Raw genomic sequence first — 24,212 nt, forward strand, 5'->3', positions numbered from 1 at the left:
AACTTCTTGATTGTTTTATCTTTGGAAAATGTAAACTATATTATCGTTTAGCGATATATTAAAAGTTGTAAACGTAGTGCCTCCTACTTTACCTGCGTACATATAGTATTTTTATGCGTACGTTTATATAGTTGAAGAAAATCTAATCTATTTTATTGCACAGCTCTATTATAAAGTTGTATTTATTCACATAAAAACAGAAATCACAAACAGCGATATATACAGCAAAGCTCAACTAACTGTAACTATATTATTGCCCAGCTCTTTATTTATAAAGTTGGATTTAAGTATGTCCAACTTTAATTGTATATACAGTATACTCTCTTAGGGAAATATATTAGCATACCTCAACTGCTTGATTGCTTGTATTGTCGCAAAATGTAAACTAGGCTATATTATTATTACCCAGCTCCAAAATGTGACTATAATTCATGTGTATAATAAGTTATTATAAATATTAACACCATGATTTAAAACAATGTGTATTAAGAAATATAAATAAATAAATTTGACTTGACAGCCTCAAAATGCATCTTATTCAGCAACATCTGGATGCTCACCGGTAGTGCTAACAATATTTTTAGCAGATGCATTTCTAAAATGACAAACAATGAGCCCAGGTCTTAATCTAAAAAAATATTTCACACAGTACACTGACAGGGGACAAGATTTTTGCCACCTATCTTCCATCAAAAAATGAACTGGGAACTTGCGGTGAAAAAAAATGTCTTTAGGAAGATCCACTAAAACTTGGCGCTCAACCGTCTCTTAATTAAGTGTCAGTACTGCTCGTCATCGTAAACAGCCACACCATGAGCGGCAACCCTTCATTAACTCTAAACATGTGGTTTAGCACTGCTGTCACAATCATCCCTCCTCGATTGCTGAATAAAACCCCCAAATTACCAAGGTTACAAAGGTTTACAATATTCAGCTTTGAGAGGCGGCAGGCCACTTGATCCCCTGCCGGATCCCCTGGGGTGGTATGAGGGTGATCCCCAGATGGAGAACGCTTTTACTAGACCGCCAATGGTAATAACCCAGTGACTGAGAAGGATCAGGACTGGATTAGACCAATCATTAATCAGGTCCAACTGTGTCTGTCACAACAACACTCTATCTATGAAGAAAATGAAGCGCTTGCTGATTTTCAAAATCTAAATTAACAAATTATATAATTTAAAGGGTTAGTTCACCCTAAAAAGTTCAAAAATTACTCATCCTAATGTAATTTCAAACCCGTAGACATTAGTTCATCTTCAAAACAATGAAATCTGAGAGCTTTCGGTCCCTCCATTGACAGCCTATATATGCAACAACCACTTTCATGGCCCAGAAAGGTAGTAAAGACATCATAAAAGTACTCCATGTTATGAAGACACATGAGTGCTTTGTTTGTGCAAAAAACATAATTTACAAAATATTAATCTCTAATGTGTGTTCATGCAAAAACATCTACTCTTACGCCAACACAACACTCATGCGCCATTGGTGCTCTTGTGAAGGAATGACGGAGATTAATATTGCTGTATATTACAATATATTACAAAAAAGTTGCATTTGATGTGTTCAGCCACTTGTGACCAGGAGGAGTATGAGTGTGACTCCTAAATGAGGACTTACTAACCCCAGACTTTTTAACGGTAGTGTAATTGAGAACTTTTCTATTGAGTTATGAAAGAGCATAAAAAGTCCTCTAGCATGTTAACATTAACTTTCACTGGCTAGAATCACAATCAAAAACATGTTTGTTTAACTGAAATGAAGGCACATCTGTCATACGTCCAAACATACAGAAAGCTCTTGATAGATCCCTGAAAGAGAGGCATGTGCGCAGGGGAGGGGGAAGGATGGTGCTCTGAAAAGATGTCTGAGCCATTAACATTCATTCTCTAATAAGATTGCAGTGGTGAATAAATCAGTGTTCAAGCGAGCCTCATATAAACAAAGCCAACATGGGACACTGCTGCCCAGAGCTCCACTGACCCACTTTGACTAGGCTTGTTTTGGGGAGTTAGTGAGGGTAACCGGCCTCAAGGGGGAAGGGGGGGGGTTACTGGTAGGGCAAACGTCTGTTTACAAATCATAAGCATGATGAGGAACTCGGAGACAGGCTCAGAAGAAACAAATCACATCTGATTCAGTTTAGCAGATGCTCTTATTCAGAGTGACTAGAGATGTAATAAATGACGCTGGTGATTATGAAGATGTATAGGTGAGAGGAGTAACTGGGAGTTTTCAGCAAGATCATTTGATATGAGCAAGGACTGCTCGTATTATGTTACTATGGTATTATTTAGAGGGGAAAAGGAAGGAAAAAATAATTTTAATCCAGCACAACTGACAGACAGACAACTGTTTGTTCCCCTACAGAACATATGGAGGTCTAAATCTCCTGCTTCTTTGAGTTTTCTCCTGAGAAAAAGACCCCGGTAATCTCCAATACTATATATCTCCTCTAGTAGATCTCAACAAACTCTCAAACTGTGCCTAATTATCCAAAAATCCCAGAGATTTCAATATTTGCTCAAACATTCAAAATCAAATCATCTCTTCATCCATACTGTATAGCTCTATATTTATTGCAAACTGCATGCAAACCATCCTAAATTCAAGCATTCAATGTCTTAGGAGAAACATCTGAGACAAAATTCGTATATGAAGCATACCTGACAAATCTCATGAGCTATGAAAGAGCCATCTCTGAGCAATAAAAGGTTCAGTTAGGAATGAAATTCATAAGAATAAGTCAAGTCAAGTCAAGTCACATTTATTTATATAGCGCTTTTCACAATACAGATTGTATCAAAGCAGCTTCACAGTGATAACATGAAAGTAGCACAACACAGATCAACAACATTGCTAAACACTAAATAACCCCAACTGAGCAAGCTCAAAGCAAGCCAAAAGCAAGGCGACAGTGGCAAGGAACCAAACTCCATCAGATTGGATGGAGAAAAAAAATAAATAATGTGATTAAATCTGAAATTTACAGCTAACCATGACCTCTGGACTGACAAAGGTTGTAGATACAGTCAGGGTCATTGCACAAATCTAAAAAGAGGGAGGAACAAGAGATTTATGACCATGGATAGGTTGTTAATAGTCACCGGCTGGCAATGGGATTGTCTTAGATCTTAATCACAATGTGAATTACAACCGGTGTGTGTGTCTGGAAGAGTTGTGGAGAGAGAATAATGGTTAATTTCACAATCATGCAGTACTGATATCATATGAACCCATGATAGCATAGTCTACCCTCCTGAAACCCCCAAAATATCATTAAGATATGGCTTTTATGTAAAGAAAATATGGTATTTGCCTTTCAGGAAGCAGTGAACTCGGCTCTCAAGCCTCCTCCCCCCCATTTTGACCTAATCTACCCTTGAACAAGCTGAATTTCATATCTCCTCATACTTATTTTCAGCTTAAACATAATCCTCATGATGACCTCTTTATAGCAGTTACAGGTTAATGGGGCGGCAGTGGCTCAGTGGTTCATGTAGATTGTCTACCAGCCGGAAGGTTGGTGTCAATCCCCGGTTGCACCTGACCAAGTGTCGAGGTGTCCATGAGCAAGACACCTAACCCCAGCTGCTCCCGTTGAGCTGGATGGCGGCTTGCATGGCTGACACCGCCGTCGGTGTATGAATGAGTGATGCGAGGCAAAATGTAAAGCGCTTTGGTAGCCGTTGGGTCTATGAAAGCGCTTTATAAATGCAGTCCATTTACCATTTACTCTTTATAGCATTTGCTTATGGTAAATGTATTTGCAGTGATAGTGAATTTAATGAACCCGCTGTTATTGTTATTTTTCAAAATAGCACTTTTAAAAATGACTTTTCTAGTAAAAGAGAGGTTTTTAGGCATAATGCAAGACACATGAAAACAAACATAGACTTGTGAGTCTAGACTGTTGTGCATGTTTCATGTTTGGTCACATGTTTGGGCAAAAACAGTTCTGCTCAAAATAATCTGGCAGCGAGAGGGAAGTTTCCTAATAAACTTTCCTCATAAAGAATCTGGGAAAACATGTGGTGCTTTCTACTGCGCAGCACTCAGCCTGTCCTTGTGCAAGTCCTTAGTTCCCCTTGTGACCAGATGTGCCATGAGGAAAGGCAAATCTTCTTGAGAGGTTCCCTCCATTTCATTCCAATTTTGAACTAGATTTGTCCAAAGAAAACACCGGGGGTGTTTGCTCATGCATAAATTAGGGCGTTGTGGGTGGTTGCCAGGTCATTTCTAGTGGTTTCTAAACAGGGATGTGCAAAATTGAGAATGGCTCCTGTGATGGATTTTCTCATTAAAAGGGAAATTATGTACTGTATCATATAATTTTTGGCATGCTCCTATTCTTTAAAAACTGTTGTATAGTTTTTGCTGGTGGGATTCTCTCTGAGATCCTCCGGACGTCATTAAAGCATATTCAAAGTCTGAAGTCTGTCAGTTATTATTGCTGTGCAGCAAATTAGTAAAAAAAAACACTAGAGATCTTACTCCTATTCCCAAGTGATAGTGTGGAGCCGATTAAGAACACTAGAGACCTTATCCCCAAGTGATAGTGTTCGAACGGAACGAGACGACGTTCAACTCTTAGATTGCGGTCAGGTAACTATAATTCTTAGGCATTTTATGTTGTCATAATAGCTACACTTAGGCGTCAACCTGAGCAGTCATAGGTAAACTCAAATGAGTATAATATTTTCAGGTGTCATGGACACTCGGTTCAACCTAAGTCAGGTACGTAGGGGAAAAAATTACCACACTCCTTTTCAAAATATGATTGTGAAACTGCCACAACCCACCAAAAGTTGAATTGGAATGACTAGAAAAGGATCTGTCTGTCTATCTGATCCCCCTCTTGGGGCCTCTAAACCTTTAAAGTTCAGGGTTTTCAACATTTTGTTCTAAACAAAACCAATATTCAAAGTTAAAAGTTTCTAGTTAGAAGAGCCAACACTCAAGTGCTCTGCATGGTCACTAGATATGGTCACACCTTTGATGTAAGACTATCGGATTTAGTCACCTGTTTCAACATCTACTAAGCGAAAATTGCAAGTCTAATCACCTAGAAAAGTAATAGCACACCTGTCCTAAACAAACCAAACGATAAGTATAAGCAAAATGAATTGTGATTCTTGTCTTAGTGAATAACCTGGTTCTTCTAAAGGCTTACCTGCAGAGCATTTGAGTTCCTTCCAGGACGTAGCACTGGCCCCCATTGAGGCAGTAGTTGGGCTGCAGATCACATGGGGACTTGCAGGTTCCATTGGTGCGGACAAAGCCCTGGCGACAGTCTGAGCCATTAACTGAGTCGATCACAGCAGGGGGAGCACGGGGTTCTTCTTCCGCAGTGGCTCCTTTGGGAAACGTGAAACCAGGGTTGGGGGGCAATCGAGGAGGAAAGCGTTTGGGAGGAGGAGTAGTGGAGACGTCATCATCGTAAGACTCAGAAGTGCTGCTGCTGGGGTAATCGTCGATAGAAGGAGTCGCATCGTCGATGGTGGGAGTCACATTATCGTCGTAGGGCGTCATGTAGTCGTAGTTGTCAGGCATGGCCCAGGAGGTGGGGTCACGGCCCTGAAGCTCGTGCGGAGACAGAGACGATGGGTCTAGGTTCTTGCGGTGGGAGCTAGAGTCGAAGAAATCTACGGTGACGTCAGATGGGGAGGGTGGATGAGTTGGGGACGGGGTCATGGGAGATGTCTCAAGGTCAAGGTCAAATACAGTGGTCTTCATGTCTCCTTTAGCATCCTGCCAGGGTGGTTGTGTAGGCACTTGCTGCATCACTTCTTCTTCCCCTTCCTGTTCGTCTTCATCCAAGGTATTAACAGGCTCGTGGGGAAGCAAGTATTCAGTCTCAGCAGAGTCGGGGCTGATGTCTGGACTCGCCAAAGTGGTTGTTGCACCCTCACTGGAAGTTGGAGTTCCTGGAGTTGGCGAGAAGACTTCATTCTGCATGCCACTGCCTACATCTTCATCTCTGAGCTTTCGTCCGGTGGGAGTCAGGTCTGAGGTGCTGGGCAAGCTGGTGAACTGTGACACCTCCTCTATCTTCTCCTCCTCACCCCTTGTAGACAAGGAGGTCACATTAACAGCACTATCAGCCTCAGTTTCATTTCCCACCACAGAGTTACCTGTTGAAAAGAGAAGATTAAGGTTAGGAGGAATGAAAAACCTTACATTCATCCAAACAATAAAGCCACTTGTATTTAACTCTTTGCTTATTTCCTTCTCAGTGGTAGGTCTCCCAATATCTTTAAAAAAAGCTTCTTTAGCAAGCCTTGAGATTAGGTGTAATTATTATACTAATGTACATGGTTCTCAAAGGCAGGATTAGGGATTAGGGGTCAGGACTTGAATCATAGGGGCTTCCAGCAGAGTAATGATTAGCTAAACAGACAGCATCTTTGACCACCAGAAAAGCCCATAACTTCTTTTGTCATCTATCTATCAGGTCTAATCTATGGAAGCTTGTTTCCACCACTGAATTAAAAAAAAAAAATGATTGCGAATTTTTATCTGACAATTGTGAGATATGAAGTCAGAATTGTGAGAAATAAAGGCGCAATTACGAGATATAAAGTCGCAATTCTGAGAAATAAAGTCGCAATTGTGAGAGAAAAAAGACAAAATTGTGACTCTCACAATTCTGACTTTTTTTCCTCACAATTGCGAGTTTACATCTCGCAATTCTGACTTTATAACACATAATTGCGAGTTTATATCTCAAAATTCTGACATCTTTTCTCAGAATTGTGAGATCAGGCCTAATCTTTCCCCTAATTTTAAGGGGAAAAAAGTCCCCTTAGACCCCTTAGTTACGCAAAAAAGACTAACTTTTTCCCCCTCAGAATAGTTTATATCTCACAATTCTGTCTTTACAACACGTGATTTCGACTTTATATCATGTATTTCCAACTTTATAACACGCAATAGCGAATTTATATCTCGCAATTCTGACTTTATATCTCGCAATTCTGACTTTATATGACGCAATTCTGACTTTATATCTCACAATTCTGACTTTATAACACGCAATTACGACTTTATATCTCGCAATTCTGACTTTATATCTCGCAATTCTGACATTATAACATGCAATTCTGAGAAATAAAGTCAGAATTGCGAGATGTAAATTCGAGACTTATGAGATAAAAAAAAAAATCGCAATTACCTTTTTTACATTTCTTTCCATGAAAAAAATCAAACAAATATTTCACAATATGAACAGAAACACTACAAGTATTGATTCTCACAATGAATTTGTAAATCACTTCAATAGAAGTTGAACATGAACAAAGACACTTGTGTATTGAAAGCTCAAAAATATCTGTTGCGGCTTCCACTACACAGGAAATTGTGTGCATTTCTGGAATGACAATAACATTTTTTGTGAACAAGTATATATGGACTTGCTTTCCTGTCACACAGAGCAAAAGTCTAAGCAAACTTACATGAAAGTCTCTCTTTCTTGAAGACCGTTGTTTCCAAAGATTACATTGATTTTCCAGTGCTATTATCTGACAGCTCTATTGATGAGTTTTTGGTCCAATAACATCTATGCTTTTTAAACACATGAAGAAATAAACTGAGTAGGATATAGTCGGAGACATAACATGTGACAGTGGAGACTAAGATCTTTGGCCCAGAGATGCTCCCTCGGAAAAAGGTTCCCAAAAATGGCCAGATGTGCTTGGTCTGGATTTTATTAGAGAGTGTGAATCACTAATGTAGTATTTATGTGACAAATCTGACGGAGATGAATCTGATACAGCTCCTTTGTGGTAACATTAGACACTAGCGAATCTAGAAATGAGCATTTGAATCTCTCTATTCGTGCAGGATTAACATGCCTTTCAAACACAGATGTCAAATCAGTCATTGAAGCATAAACACCACACACAACAAAACAAAGAGGGTGAGGAGGTCATCAAGTGCTGTTTTCAAGACATCCGAAACTTTGACTCTAAACAACCATAAAAACTGTGTCCATTTAGTTTTCTGTAGATTGAGCAGAAAAGAAACGTGAAATTCACCAAGGCTGCACGTGAAATTCACTTTGATGAATACAAAGTTTACAATGACAGCATTTATTTACTTTTTACTGTCACTTTTGATAAACTTAATGCATCCTAGCTGAATAAAAGTAAACATTTCTTTCAAAAACATACATTAAATAAAATATGTCTGATCCCAAACTTTTGAATGTTGAAAGTGCAAAATAACATATATTGTGAATTACTTAACTAAAGGGACAAATATCAAAGCTCTTCTGATACACAAAAGAGAATCCTATGTTTATTTTAAGACAAATATGGCTTTAAATATGATGACTAATACAGGAAGACATCATCAATCTGACTAGATAGAAACCAGATGTGTACCGTATAGTTAAAACACGATCTCCAGATTTAAAGTGTTTTGCGCCATTAACATGGCCAATGCCAAGTAATAAAGCTCTCATTTGAGTAGCATAATCATATTTGCAGTTTAGTGCATCTGCTAGCCAAAGCGTATTATGGTGTTTCCGTGTGACTCATGTAGAGGGCAGCCAGTGATTAAACTAGAGATAGAAAACCAAACTCTGGTGTGGAATGTCTGAATTTAATAAGTGCGAACAGTTAATGCACAGCGTCCATCAACCGTTAGCAGGCGTGTCATGGCGCTTTCATGCATCTCCTTTTCTTCTAGCAGAATACGCGGTCAGTCGGTCAAACAAAACATTTGACACTTGCTGAAAATGCTGGTTTTGCAGATTGTGTGGGTTAAATAGCCAGATTTGGGTCAGATCTTTACAGCCACGGCATTATCAAAGATCTCCTGCCATAATGTGTCTCCCAGACGGGACGCACTACAGAAGCGAGGAACCGGGGGCCCCAGGCAAAGCGGACACAAAAGGGTCCTTGTGTTTCCCCTTTTTTCTCAGATGGTCAAATCTTGTTACATAATACTCAGTTACCCCCTTTTCTCTCAGGCACCCCAATGCATCCCAGAGGGGAGGAGGTAATTTGGGGTTTGGCGCTTGTTTGTTGGCCAGGCTTGGAGGAATGATGGCCACGGGTCTCGGTTGCATGACTTTGGAGAGACGCCAAGCTCTTTGTTTGTGCAGCCCTGCAGACAGTGAAGGGAGGACAGCGAAGAGCCCTGACAGTTCGTCTGTACCTCAGATGGGTTTCTGATGGCAGACTGCCTGAGCAAGAACTGAGGGAGGTACATCTCAGAAGCCATGGACCCAACAGCTTCATTTAACGTTTTTTCTGTCATCTATAAGTCTAGTGTAACATTGTAATTTCTTTTAGGTATTGCTGTTTACAACCAAAATAACTTCCATACGAGCAAGACGGGATATTCAAAGAGAAAAAAAAATCTAGTTTCATCCATTAGGAATGAAAAAAGGTGGTGTTTGAGGGAGGGGTGTGGATCTTAACTATTCAAAATAAAAAAACTTTTTACAATAGTTACAAGTTTCTTATGTTCACCAAGGCTGTGCATTTGATCAAGGATGCAGTAAAACAGTAATATTGTGAAATAGTGTTAGAAATTAAAATAACTGTCTTCTATGTTAATATATTTTAAAATGTTATTTATTTCTGTGATTTCAGCAACCATTACTCCAGTTGTCGGTGTCACATGACCTTTCATAAATCATTCTAATATGCTGATTTGATGCTTAAGAAACATATCATCAATATCAATATTGATTTTTGCAGAAACAAAGAAATATATATTCTGTTGCTAACATTATTAAGCACATTGCTAGCATGACATACCAGGTTGCTAATATGATTTAACACATTGCTAGCATGATTTAACATGTTGCTAGCATGATTAGCATGTTGATAGCATTGTTTAACAGATTGCTTAAGAAATGTAACACATTGCTAGCATCTTGCAATCATGAATTAGCATGTTGTTAACATGACATCCTTAACACATTGCATGATTTAATGTTACTAACATGATTTACCAGGTTGCTAACAAGATTTAACACATTGTTAACATGATTTAGCATGTCGCTAACATGATTTAATACATCGCTAGCAAGATTTAACACATTGCTAACATGATTTAAGATTTTGCCAACATGATTTAGCACATTGCTAGCATGTTGAAAATGGAAAGTTTTTCCTTTGCGTTTTTTTTTTACGTTTTGAATAGGCTACAGACGTTTTCAATAAGCTACAGATCCGTGAAAATACCTAAAACGCCGTATTGTACATGCCAGCCCAATAGTTGGCTATGTTACCTACTTTTAAAAAGAAACTACGCGCCATAGACTAGACTAATATGCATGTGCATTACTCCACCGTTTTCACAAATTCGTGTTTTTGAAGTTTACATGATAACATAATCGTGATCATAATCATGTTCAAATCGTTCGTTTTCAAAAGTTTGCGTCATTCCAACAAAAAATTGTTTGTCTCCATCCAACAGGGTTCTGTGAAACGCTTTAGTATCCTGTGCAAAAAAATAGGAGGTGAATTTTGGTTTCATCCCTCCATGGAATATTATACTTTACTATTTACGCAGGTATTAACATTCAGATCTTTTGACCTTGAGACATAATCAGACAGCTGCCACTGGACGTCTGTCTCTCCACCTCCCAACGCATAAATCTTTCCATTTCTGTACTCAACAGGTGGTTGGATGGAGGAGGGATGTGTTGCCATGGGAACCAGCTTGCCCTCGCTGTGCAGAGTGTGCAACGGCGGAGCTCGAATGCGCTGTGTGAAAAACCATCATCACAAATTTATATGTCCACATCAACAATTTCTAGAAAAAGAAACACCTATGTGCTAAGTCTTTTAGACTACTCAATTTTATAGCATCTGCACAACCGCTGATTTTTTATATCTTCTCTGCCATCTTTCTACTTTGATAAGCTAATTAAATAAGCTAATGATCTGTTTTCATTACATGTATGAAATTAAATGGTAGATGCGTTAGAGGTGGGGTGATCAGTTTCTGATGAAACACAAAATGGTAGTAGTCCACATTGACAGCACATTTTTATAATTCACTCCCGGTTGCTTTAAATGTATTTTTTTTTTTAAATCAAGGCATTGAAAACCTTGTAAATGAAATAAGGAGGTGGAGAGATTGCTCAAAAAAACAAAAAACAATCCTAACTCTGAAAACAGACTGCACTGACTTTGTTGGGCAGCAAACGATTATGAATGAATGCAAATCTGATTAACCTCCCCTAAAACCATTTAAAATGTGTGAGCTGTTGTTTTCGAGATCATTGCAACAGATCCAGCAGAAAAGACGCAGCCCTTTTGCCTACAAATTCATCCAGCTCACGCGCACAAACGTATCCACACATTTATGTCTAAACAACATATATACTCTTAAAAATAAAGGTTCCAAACTGGGTTTTTCCCCGCAGTGATTCCATAGAAGAACCATTTTTCAAAGAACCTTTTTTTCTTAATGTGAAGATTTTTTAATAATCTAGAGAACATTTTTCCACTATATAGAACACTTCAAAGGTTCCATGGATTCTTCAATAAAGGTCCTTTATTTTTTTACAACCTGTATCAAGCTGTGTACATGACATCATATCCCTGGAACAAAGAACTGCAATCCTTGAAATACTCAGGATTGGACTGGACATGCATTGAAAATTACTAAAACTGCATGCCATTGCTCCTTTGGGAATACAACCTGCATTCAGAATGGTGGGTTTTATTTGTAGGGATTGCTAAATGTGATGGCAGTGTCCGAGGAGATCTTGATATTCTTCTCATTTAAGGGTATTGAGATCAGAATCCTGCTTTAAGTGTCCATGGCTTTGGACTGATGCACAGTAACAGGTGGCACTAAACTGCTATTAATCATGCATGTGTCAATGTATGAAAAAATCATATTAGAATCATATTAAAATCAAGACAAGATGAGGCGGGCAACACCTTTTTTCCCCCCCTAAGCAGCGGAGTCTCTCAGCACAGAAGATGGCAAGTGTGTCCAGCTCTTGTGACAACAAAAAGGCGATTTGGCAAATACTGAAAGTGAATGCATTATTAAATCAGTTACTGACACAAATCAAATTTTCCCGCAAGGTTTCACCGCACCAATAAGGATAATGGATTGGAAAAGACTGTCTATGATGGCCAATGGCACTCCTCTTCTACATGAATGACCATTTTATAGCAGGCAACAAGGAATACAAAAAATTGCTTTTTAATTTCTAAAAAATCATCGTTCATATGGAAGGGAGGAAGTGAATCAACAACTAAAATCAAAAGCAGGTCCATGCATGAAGCTAACAAAGGGCATGGCCACCGGTGACATCATTTTTACCTGACCAGACTAACCGCCATCACAGTAGGCTATAGCTTTAACAAAGGTGTGCAGCTGATCTAGTGCAGTTTGGGCATTGTCAAGATAAATGTGATAAAAGAAATAACACATATGATGGATAACGTCCTTCAATATTAATATTTCTATTAACAGATTCAAGAACACCAAGAAACCATTTTTTTCTGTCCTGTTGCTGGGCGACAAAATTCAGAAACTGAGCATCCAAGCACCATTGCAGAATTATACATTAGACTTTACATTTATTTAATGAGAAGACCTGCTTTTTTTACATAAACACCGAGCGCGTCAATGTGATCATCTCTAACGCTCAGTGATGTATCGGAATTTTTAAACACACCACTGGTCGAATAGGCATCTCATTGGGCTGGTCCTCCATCCTTCTCTGAATGAACGACACAATCTCTTAAATAACCCAAGTGACTGACCATTACAACTACAAAGACATTCTTGTTCGGTGCGTAAAATCAAACTACACGGATAAACAGTGTGATTTGCAGCGCGAGATTGTCCGAGCATAAATTATTTGGTGCTCTAATCCCTGCCTTTGTGCGCCTCCATCATTGCCATAGTGACAACAGCTGCTCAGTGGAGTAATCACGGCGCAGTAACTCTACACTACTACTACTACGAATACCACTGCATAGGCTGGAGGAAAAATAAGCAATTATTTAAGACAAAAATTGCTCTGCAAATCGATTGCAGATGTTTTCAGTGGTGCCCTTCCTTTTAATGCGAGTTAATTAATGATGTGCATTTTGGACGAACACCCATATATCCCAGTTCGACATTTAACCTACATTTCCACGGCGCTGGTCCAGGCACATCAGCAGCCGCCGGCTCGCAGTCATGATTACGCGCTGCAAAACCCCAGCAGAGGCTGCACTACTGACCGACATTCTCATTTTGTGATGCTGTTCTGTCATGCCACCTCGTGTTTCAAGGCTATTGAGTCTTAACTATCAGCTGATTTAATATGCATGTCAAGAAAACAAAATCTTACCATGTGCAAACAGCGGCGTCAAGAAGACAACCAGGAGGACAGAGAGCATCGGCACGCTCCAGCATCTCGGACACAACCTCATCTCCTTTCGGTACATGCTTGCGTGTAACTAAGAAATCTAGCTGGATGAAAATTCTATAGTCTCATGGAAAATGTTCAATGCGAGAAGTAAATCCTAGATGTGTTTCGTCCGATCTGTTATATCGCATCTCCTCGGCGCTTCTCCATGTCCACTTCTTTTGTGAGGTGTCTTCTCTGGTCGTATTTGTTTACTTCTATTTTTTTCTCAATGCGATGGAATTTGTTCCCTTATGGTCCCATTGCCACAGACCAAATGCAAGTCGGTGATCTTGCTGAGAACCGGACGGACGCTGGCCGAATCAATCGGTTCGGAAACCAAACCGACGCGCGTCCACTTGGAGAGATGCGATTCTACGCGTTCTCACAGTATGAGAGGGAAAATGATTTCGGCTCCCACTGTCTCCCCACCCCCTCTTATCCCCAACCCCTCCCCAAGTTCTTACTCCTTTCAATAATGTTCAGCTACTGACAGACACAAACAGCCCTCCATTGTACAAGCTCGATTATTGCCTTGCTCATCCAATGGATTTTTATTTTATTTTATCTTGGATAGTTGGAAACATGGTTATCGATCCATGGATGGAACTGATTTTGCTGCTTGTGGCTTAATCTTTCGTTTTCAAATATTTGCACATATGTTGAATGTATAATTTTGTAAATTATAATAGTATTAATAATAATTATCATTGAATTGTTCAAAATATGAAATACTAAGCCATAAATAAATATTTTTTTTTACCACTTGTGCATGGCTTATTTTTTTATATTCAAATAATAGCATATATGAAAGAAAAAATATAATTGTCACATTTTGTAAATTACATTATATTATGCAAATTTTGAATATAACTAGGCCAAAAAAAAAACTGTTTAAATAAATACATTTCTATGCTTTTAATTATTTTAAGGGGGCATCTCACCTCATCTTCTCTAAAATAAGAATATCTAAATGATATGACCAATGTTTTAGACATGACATGAGTGCCCCATTAAATGCAGAAACCTGCCGATTTCAATAATGAATTTAAATCTAACAGTGCAGTGGATAAGAGGGCAAAGGGAGATGGATGTGTTATGGAGGGCTGTGATATGGTCCAGATTGTTTACGGGTTGATGGTTTAAGGAGAGGAGAATGGAACAATAAAGCAGAGGAGGGGCGGGAGGCATGAGATGCACTCCTCCGGCTGTGGTGATGAATGCATGAGGGCTGGAGGTGTCGGTGGGGGTCGGCAGCATTCTTACACACAGCACCATTGAGAAACACAAGGGACCAGCAACAGGCGGTTCACCAATGCCTCTATGTGTGTGTGTTGATAGCGTTCACTTTGTCCAAGGTTGAAATTTCTCTCTTCTAGTTGGGAAAATAACTAATAATGCTAAACGGAAGAACATCACAAAATTCACTGCATCATAAAGAATCAATAAATCGACTGACTGTCCTTTAGTAACATAGGACAAATGAACCATAATACCTCTCAATTTGCAATGTGAATTTCATCTAAACCTACTCGGCTATCACAAATTTGATGAAGCTAGAGGTATAGACAAAAAAAACTCAGTTTTCCTCTGTAAGTTTCTTCCCACGCTAACGGAAAAGGGACATGAAAGCAATTCATTTCAGCAGGCAACACATCCAGAGAGCAATTTTTGGTCAGTTACATCATTCATAAAGGAAAAGACTTTAAAATCTATGGAAAGTGTCACTGGGTGGCTTTTCCTTTCTTTTTTGACTTCCTGAACCTACAGGGGACTGTAATACTATACATAAATATTTCAAACAGGATATAGGATTTTCCTCTGGTCACTGAACAGTAATATTAGTACGGCATTACTGTAGTGAGGTTTTGCAATACTAATATAGAATATGGAGCAATTACAAGAGGGTGCTCACCATCGGTGCTCAGGCCGTAAAGAGCAACAAAAATAAATATTTAAATATGTATATACAAAACCATAAAAAAGAAAATCCCATAGAACTGATATTCTCCCACAGACTCATTAACCCTGTCTCAATGCCTCCTTCTCCCCCCCTACTGGTTCCCACACTGCTCTCCGAGTGCAAGATTTGGGTTAAGTGCCAACAGGCTCCGCTTCAAAGGGACCGTGGAAGCGAAGAACTGGTGTACCGAGGCCTCCAACCAGCGCTCTTACAATAATACACATATATACAACCATATACATTTCCCTTATGGGTGCTGGGAGAAAAACTTTTAGACTTCCAGTCAAAGGTTTGGATGCACTGGATAGAATTTATGCTTCAGATCTTGAAATCCTTTTGATCGCATATATGCTTAACCCCTCAAATTTACCTACTGGGGTCAATTTGACCTCAAACCGAAAAAAATAATATAAATAGTATAAAGTAAGACACTTGCCTGAGAGATGGTTGTAAAACTGCAACTTTCCCTGCTGAACAAACTTTTATCTGGTTATGAATGAACGCTGAATGGGTTTCTTTGAATGCACTCATGAGAAATGAGTTTTATTAATAAGGTTAGGTTTAAAAATAGAGACACAGTGGGAATGCCTATTAAAAATGTATAATAGTGATCAGTGTGAAAGGTTAAGGGCAGTGCACTGATGAAGCTGAACACGTGTAAGATGTTTCTGTTAAACCTTTTTCAAATACTATTTTACTTTATATATACGGTTTTGAGAAAAAGTTAATGTTGGTGAAAGAATTACATTCTGAATTCTGCAAACATCCTATTTGTAACTGATGATCCATTATTGAATGGGTGAAGTGTAAAAGCAGTAAAGAACAAGGTCGCTTGATGAGCACTGCTGGCACAACACCTTCTTTAGCTAAAACACCCTACTGGGAAAACACACAACCACACATCAAGACACAAATAAATCAGGTGGCTCACTTTGTCCTTGGATTTAGTTGAAAGCTCTAACCACTACACAAGCAAAAAAAATGTCCTCAAAAAGAAATCAGCAGGATTGTTTTTTACACTTTTAGTATACCTTTGTCTAACCCTTAAAGGGTTAGTTCACCCAAAAATGAAAATTAAGTCATTAATTACTCACCCCCATGCTGTACCAACCCCGTAAGACCTTCGTTCGTCTTCGGAACACAAATGAAGATATTTTTGATTAAATTTGAGAGCTGTATAACTACCACATTGGCTGCCTAAGGGACTGGCTCTTGACGGCCCAGAAAGTCAATGAAGAAAATGTTTAAATATCCCAAGTGACTACCGTGGCTCAACTATATGTTTATCAAGCGACGAGAATACTTTTTGTGCGAAAAAACAAACAAAAATAACGAGTTTATTCGACTATTTCTTTTCTTCCTTGTAGGCCAGAAACGAGATTTCCTTAGATTTCCACGACGCATCCGCGAGAACTGAACTGAAGTAGTGTAAGGAGATCGCAATTCTCGCGCATGCATCGTGGAAATCTAAGGAAATCTCGTTTCTAAAAACTCGTTATTTTTGTTTGTTTTTTCGCACAAAAAGTATTCTCGTCGCTTGATAAACATATAGTTGAGCCACGGTAGTCACATGGGATATTTAAACATTTTCTTCATTGACTTTCTGGGCCGTCAAGAGGCAGTCCCTTAGGCAGCCAATGTGGTAGTTATACAGCTCTCAAATTTAATCAAAAATATCTTCATTTGTGTTCCGAAGACGAACGAAGGTCTTACGGGGTTGGTACAGCATGGGGGTGAGTAATTAATGACTTAATTTTCATTTTTGGGTGAACTAACCCTTTAATGTCTCTTTTAACGCCAGGCCACTTTTAAACCTGGGTTATGATGCTCTTTTCTAGAACTGAATTTGGTGTATACTTTTAAACAAAGTGGTGAAATTGTTTAGCAACAGACAACCAATCATAAATGCATGCATTAAATATTTTCGCACTGTGTACATGTGCAGTCACAGGAGCTTTCACACATTGTTGTTTCAGTAGATATTTCAGAAACAGATTTTGTCAACAATAAGAGATGATTTAAGTTGTATTAATTCCTAGTGTGTAAAGCCCAAACATCTATAGATTACCTACAAAAATAATGTCACAATAACACTATGGGCAGCCAAGAAAAAAATATTTAGGTTAAAGATCCATCATAATCCTCTCATCTCTTCAACATGATAGTGTTGTTTTGATAGCCATAGCTCCGTTGGTTTAATTCAAATGGAACATATTTAATCCCCAAAATAACAAAAAAAAACAATTGCCCTCAAGTACAATTATGTCTCAAGAACTGAGGGATCCAAAAATCATCTTGATAAATCTTTCACCTCTTGATCCAAGCTTCCTATAGGTGGTTTGCAGTCACGTGATTGTGTTGACGCGCGGAATGCAGATGGAGGGCAAGGAGTGAAGAGCGCAATGGACGAGATGGAGGAAAATCCGTACCGTACTACTTTAGATGCAATTACAAGAGAAATATATAAAAAGATAATCGAAACATATGTTGGACGTGATCCTTACGTTATGAAGAGGACCGATTTTCAACTGAATTGAGAGATTTGCCAGCCATCGAGGCTGTAAATATCAGCAACTAACTCGTCTTACAGACATACTTACAACTGGTACGTTACACGAACAGCCACATAAGTGTATTTAAACACCTGAATAATGTAATTATAAGCCACATAAATAATGTATTAACTCACATTTGACGAAGTGATCACTGCACACACACACACAGGCATTTTCCCATTCGGGTCCTCCCGACGGCGTACGTAGGTTTGCAAGGCATTTTTCCCCAGTGTTTTTCTGTCAATTTCTTGTATTTTCCCCCTTTATGAACAACAACTTTGGGCACACGATAAAAACTCCTCGTGGTTTGATCGATTTGAGCAACCATAAACGACGCAAAACATATTTTGAGTGTGTTTTTAGTGCTTCCTAATGTAGAAAATCACTTCCTGTCCTCCATCTGCTTTTCGCGCCATGGCAACGCAGTGGCGTGACGTCACGTGAAAACAAGCTATTGTCGGGACAAGGCCTATGAAAAAAAAACCTGCTTTGGTCAGCTCCATGAACTAATGGATATTGCCCATAGACTGTAAAAAAGATGGACGGCGTGTCTTCACTTTCTTCTAAAATGAACCCAAAATGTCTCAGAAATTGCTGTTAGCATCTTGCGGCGATTACGTCATTTGGAGCTTGAGTCTGTGCAGTAGTGATCGTGATCATGAGGTGGAGCTGCGGTATCAAGGTCCCGGCCATACTCCAACAGACTCAATTGCAAGCACAACTGTCTATCACCTCGTTTTTATGGAATAAAATAACTAAAACCCATTTTTGTTTGTGAAAAACGAACATTTAAATATACATCAGCGCGATAAAAACTATCCAAAATGGCAGAAACCATCTTTCGGAAAAATGTATTTGAAGTGTAATTGGATTTTTTAGATTGACTCATGTCGCATACAATTACATGGAAAGGGCAGGTGTATTACCTAATACTGCAGCCAGCCACAAGGGGGCGATCAAAAATGTTTTGCCCAAGCGTTTCTGATTGGTGCCTCGATTTCGATGGACTGAAAATGGGCTTAAATGAGCTAACTTTCAGAGCAAATCTAAATTTCCCCGAAGTTGTCTGGGTTTTCCCAAGCTACAATCTAATAACAACCCGACAATGTCCTGGCAACCATTCAGAACTCCTTAGCAACGGCATAGCAATATTCTGGCAACCACCCTCAGCACATCGGCATGGTGGCAATGACGATTTGGTTTAGATTTTTTTTTTCCAATTAATTCATATTAACTCCAGTATTAAGAATCAGAAATATGAGATGCATGTATGAGGTATGAAAACAAACTACTTCTTTGTTCAGGAGTCTTTTTTGATTGCCAGGTAAAAACTCTCTCCTTACGTCTTTCTCTCAGATTTACATTTACATTTAACCCATACTCTACTAAGACGCAGTATATATGCAAGATATATTATAATCCAGTTCTTGCATGAGGCCAAAGCTAAGACCCTCCTCCTGTTTCTCCTACACCTACTTCAGCACTTTCATTTGCCTTTATTCAAGTGCCATTAACGCACTGCTGCTATTCCTGGCTCTGGACAGGCTGGAGCTTGGATCATACAGGCTTATGTGCTGCCAACCAGAGCAGAACTAAACTGTTTGTGCAGCCCCCCTCCCCACCATTAGCAGTGGCCCATCCCCCCGTCTGTGCTCCCTCTCAGCTCAGCTGGCCTCCATTGCTATACAGCGGACAGTGTTTTTTTTTTTATCTCATACACACGCATGTTGACTTGTGACACATTAATGCCATATTAACAGATTACAGGAACATGATCGCTGGCTCCATGTATTTATTGACGAGCATGAATCACGGCACTGTGGACTAGCATGATGATCAATGATCGCTCGTTCCACTTATGTGCCAATATGCTGAGCAGAAAAATGGAAACAATATGAACATAAAATTTCCAAGGAGCATTATTTGCGGGTCAATAAGATTTTTTTGAATGTTTTTGAAAGTAAAGTCTCTTGTGCTCATTAACGCTACATTAATTTGATCAAAAATACAGTAAAACAGTAATATTGTGAAGTACTATTGCAATATAACATAACTGTCTTTAGGATTCTTTAATGAATTTCAAAGGAACATAATTTATTTGAAGCAGAAATCTTTTGCAACATTATAAATGTCTTTACTGTGACTTAACCTCATTAAAAACAGTATGAATTTCTTAAAAAAACCCGAATTGACTGCAATCTTTTGTATATTTATATGTAAATGTTTTAAATAAATAAATTACATATAAATGACATTAAAAAGAATATATACTTTGTACATAGAGTTAGACAATTTGAACCTATATTAATATAGCAACTAGATTCTATTTAGACTAAGTGAAAACAGCATATTTTATTAGCAAAAGATGCTATTGATTGGGAATTGGGAATAAATTGGGAATTTTTCGGCAGTCTAATTCTATTAGACTCGCTTGAAGAGAACAAAAGATAACAGATCAGTAAGGACAACATATGGTTTATATTAATCATAACCACCAATCAGAAACCTGTCAGATCCAGATGTCAGACTCAATGGCAATGAAAACGGACTGATACAGGCAGGCCAAGAATGCCTTGGCTATGGCATCAAACCAAAGATACAAAGAGGTGACAACTGTAATGGACATCAAATATGAGAGAGACAGCGAGAGAAAGAGAGGGTTATGACGCTCCTACCGCAGACTATAGAACAAATAAGACACTTGAGTAGGAATAGAACGCGGTACACACTGCAAGCTAATCGTGGCACATGGTACACAGATTATTTACTGAATAGACATTTTGTCAGAACATTGGAAAGTGGAATCTCAATATTGGACTGTTGGAATATTGCAGTCCCAATTTCAACAGCGCTACTGTTAAGCAGTGCTGCGTTCTGGCAAAATGTCGAGGAGGAATACGGGAAGAGCAAAACGAGGTGTAATTGCTGCAAAATGCCAACAGCACAAGCCATATGTACATTGAACCAAAAAATACACAGTAAGTTTTCCATATACAAATACCACGAAACAAATTAAACAGATCTTTTCGTCCTGCGCGGTGTAGTCTGATTGCCAGCAATGGCCCACGCAACCAAACAGATGCCTATATTAACTCTAACTAAGTCACAGAATGATTGAGAAAACAAAGAAGTCCATTGTTATGTAATGCACTAAAGCTTCTAATGAAGGGTTCAGATCATTGGAAACAAAGGGAATGAAGGTAATGAGACAATCATAGCACAATGGCATGTTTGTCACTCTTTGTTTGGCTAAAGGGCATTCAGCCTTGCTATATGCAGGTTATAATAGTCAGACACTGAGGATGGTCAAATAAGTTCACTTATCTGCTATGGCAAAAGTGACCAGCTTTCTTTCCTAATTTGGAAGTATAAATCAATAACAAAACCTTGCTAACAGCACTTCCTTAATCCACCAGGTCACAAATGTAAATCAAAATGGCAGTTTAGAGCTTTAAGCAAGTTTCCCAGTGTTCACATTGTTGGCACTAGACAGATGAATAAGATGACAAGTCCACAGAAAAGCGCTTAAGTCTTAAACTCTGGCTTATTCATATTTCTTTTTACTGAGGCAAATCCATTAGTCCTCCATCAGGGACAAGGCATCAAGTGTACTTTTTTTAATCTACTGTGTCTTAATCATGCAGAATCTGCTGGAATATTTCTTGCAAAGAAATCAACACACACGTTCTCTCTGGTCTGCTGGCAATTCCATGGAAAGTAGAACAATTCCTAGGAACCATTTGCAAATAATGTTTGTTTATTTTTTTTTATTACAATGCATTGATTTCCCATTTTTTTCTATAGTAAATACACCCTAAACAGATGTCTTTTGAAATGCTGTGATTGCATCTTGAATCTTTTCGATACCTTGCACATGACACAGCGTTCTACACTCAAGTTAAAACGCCCCTCAGTACCTCACATTTTTTTTCTATTCCAATGTCATGTTTCTCACGTTTTTAAATTCAAAAGTGTATTTCGGGGGAAATAGGCCCTTAACGTTACTTTACATTGATGTACACCCACAAGAGTTACATTGCTTTCATGCTATACATTTTTCATCAGTTTAATTATAAATCCAACATTGCTGACTCCATGTTCTACTGAACACAACTATGTCACACTAGTCTCATGTATACTAGTCTTATGGATGTTAAGTCTGTACTTTTGCAATTCTGTCGAAGTCAAAGTTCATGGTGAATGTGATTTCACCAAGTTGATCTTTGTTGATTCTGGAATAACATTTCAATCAGATTTGAGGAACAAGTTTATAGTTTGTCAAGTTCAGGCTTCCAGCCAGGGTTAGGTGCTTCTACATCAGTGTTATTTCCCTCAGATTTTAGGGAGAAGTTATAGGTAAGGTGAGGTTTGGGCGTAGGGATAGGGTTGGGACACATCTGAATATTAAAACAAATATGTTGATCCAGGAACATATCTTACTTGGCAAAAATCACAGTGACCAGCATTTCAAACATGCTGTATTGAACCAAGAAAAAAAAAAACGTTAATGAAACAGAAATGGTAAGTAGCCCTCGTCCTCGATTTTGACCTTTGGCAGACCCTGAATTAAACTTAATTCCTCAGCTTCAAAAACAGAAAAAAACTGGCTTCAATATTTGGATAACTTAGAGCAGTGATAAATAATGCAGTGACTATTCTCCTGTCCTCTCAAAGCACTCAATCAAGTAGGCTTTATTTCTCACTCTCAACAGGGCGAGTTGTTTGTATGAGATGTAGTTTTACTAGATTAGCTGTAATTGGGAAAATGGAGACACTAACCTCTTCATGCAGAGAATGGACCAAGACATGGGATAGGTGATGGAGAACTGGGAACTGCTTTACACCTTGCCTCCACACCAGTGAACCGCTGGCCTACTTTCACAGCTTCCATTTTTAATGAGTTCCTCCAACACCCGCACCGGAGCTCACCAATCAACAACCTGTCACATCCACAAGAAACCCACGTGAGCAACTATTAAAAGACTACTGGTTTAGTGGCCTCCAGACATGCCAACAGCTGGTTCCCAGGTCATGGTCCTTACGAAATTTATGGAAATGCCGTCAGAGAACAGTGTGATATCTGGATAAGCACACAGTGTACTTTATTAAGGAATACGGTTAGGTTGACCTTTAGTTCTCCAGATGTGTGGAATATAGTCAGTCTATCACTTTGTTTTCCTGATCTTGAGAAATAACCAAAAAACAGATTTACACCAATGCAACTGATAGCAACAGGGTAGTTCAAGACAAATGAGGCAATGGGGAATTAAAACCAAAGACATCACACTTACCTTTACACATGTGTTCAACCTCCTGCTGGAAGCTTGGCATTGGATCCATCTTTTCTGCAGGCTGTCACACCTGTGCTAATAATACGTCAAAGCACAGAACTTCAGGGCAAAGGAACCTCTCCAGGAAAACATTACACAGCCCCACAATCTTCTTTAGCTGAGAGGGTGTCATGTTCTCGCTACAACCCATCAAAAATGAAAGAAATTTGTTTTTCTGGGAGGAGCTTGATGTGTTCACAGAGCATGACTAAGGAGTTGAGTTGGAAAACTAAACTACAGTACAATGAGTCATAAACAAAAACAGACCATCACAAGCTTATCAATGTCTGGTGTTTTAAACCATTGGAATTTTAAGCAAAACTAAGGGTTCTGTATTGTAACTGTATTGCTTCATCTGGCCATGCGATTCAAGCAACCGAAGGAAGGAAATGAGGCACAGAAATCACTTGTTTTGTGAATGAGACTTTACTATAGCAAAAAAAAAAAAGGTGGTACTAGTCATTAACCACTCAGCAAAGTTAGCTAATGAAGTTCTTACTTTGCATACTATATCAGGGGTATCTAAGGCTACGTCCTAAAGCTGAAAAATGCCACCTTTGGACTGGAGGATGTATTCCAAGGTAGGAGGGCATCAAGGCATGTCCAAATCTCCTGAGAGACCTTCATCTGATCAATTTTTGAAAGCAGCATTGATGTTTCGTTGCCTATAAGGTCCCAAAATCTTGTGCGTTTCGTTCTGTGACAGTTAATCAAGAAGACGTCTGAAAGTTGCGGTTGGTGGTCAGTTTCTTATTTCTAGAGAGAAATTTCTATTATAGTAAATAAATATTTGCTTAGTTATCACCAAAGCTCACTCTATTTTGTTGTAGCTTACTCAACCAGTCAGAAATCAGTTTCATGAGGTACCTTTTACACCTTTTGCGCAAACAAAGCCTGTGCTGCCAAACTTAGTCAGAAAAAAAAACAAAAACGTAATGAAGCAGGCAACGCTGCGGTATAAGCAGGGAAGGAGACAAGAG

General features: G+C 38.9%; 1 protein-coding gene across 8 annotated transcripts in view; it reads right to left on the reverse strand.

Annotated features, from left to right (window-relative positions):
* The window catches only part of cspg5a (chondroitin sulfate proteoglycan 5a), a 44,307-nt gene that overhangs the window by 18,177 nt on the left and 1,918 nt on the right, over positions 1–24,212 (reverse strand). For 4 of the 8 annotated variants that reach the window (XM_089117915.1, XM_039650726.2, XM_039650723.2 and 1 more), the window contains exons 1-2: positions 13,328–13,798; positions 5,177–6,137 (exon numbers count right to left, since the gene is read on the reverse strand). In XM_089117915.1, coding sequence (XP_088974041.1) covers positions 5,177–6,137; positions 13,328–13,424 — 1,058 coding nt within the window. In that variant the 5' untranslated portion in view covers positions 13,425–13,798. Of the gene's footprint in view, positions 1–5,176; positions 6,138–13,327; positions 13,800–22,681; positions 22,843–23,193; positions 23,264–24,212 lie in introns of those variants that run through there. The other 4 variants (XM_089117914.1, XM_039650722.2, XM_089117916.1 and 1 more) reach the window with 3 other exon arrangements.

This window comes from Pimephales promelas, chromosome 12 (genome assembly GCF_988280905.1).
Source record: "Pimephales promelas chromosome 12, fPimPro1.hap1.1, whole genome shotgun sequence".
Classification (NCBI taxonomy): Eukaryota; Metazoa; Chordata; class Actinopteri; order Cypriniformes; family Leuciscidae; genus Pimephales; species Pimephales promelas.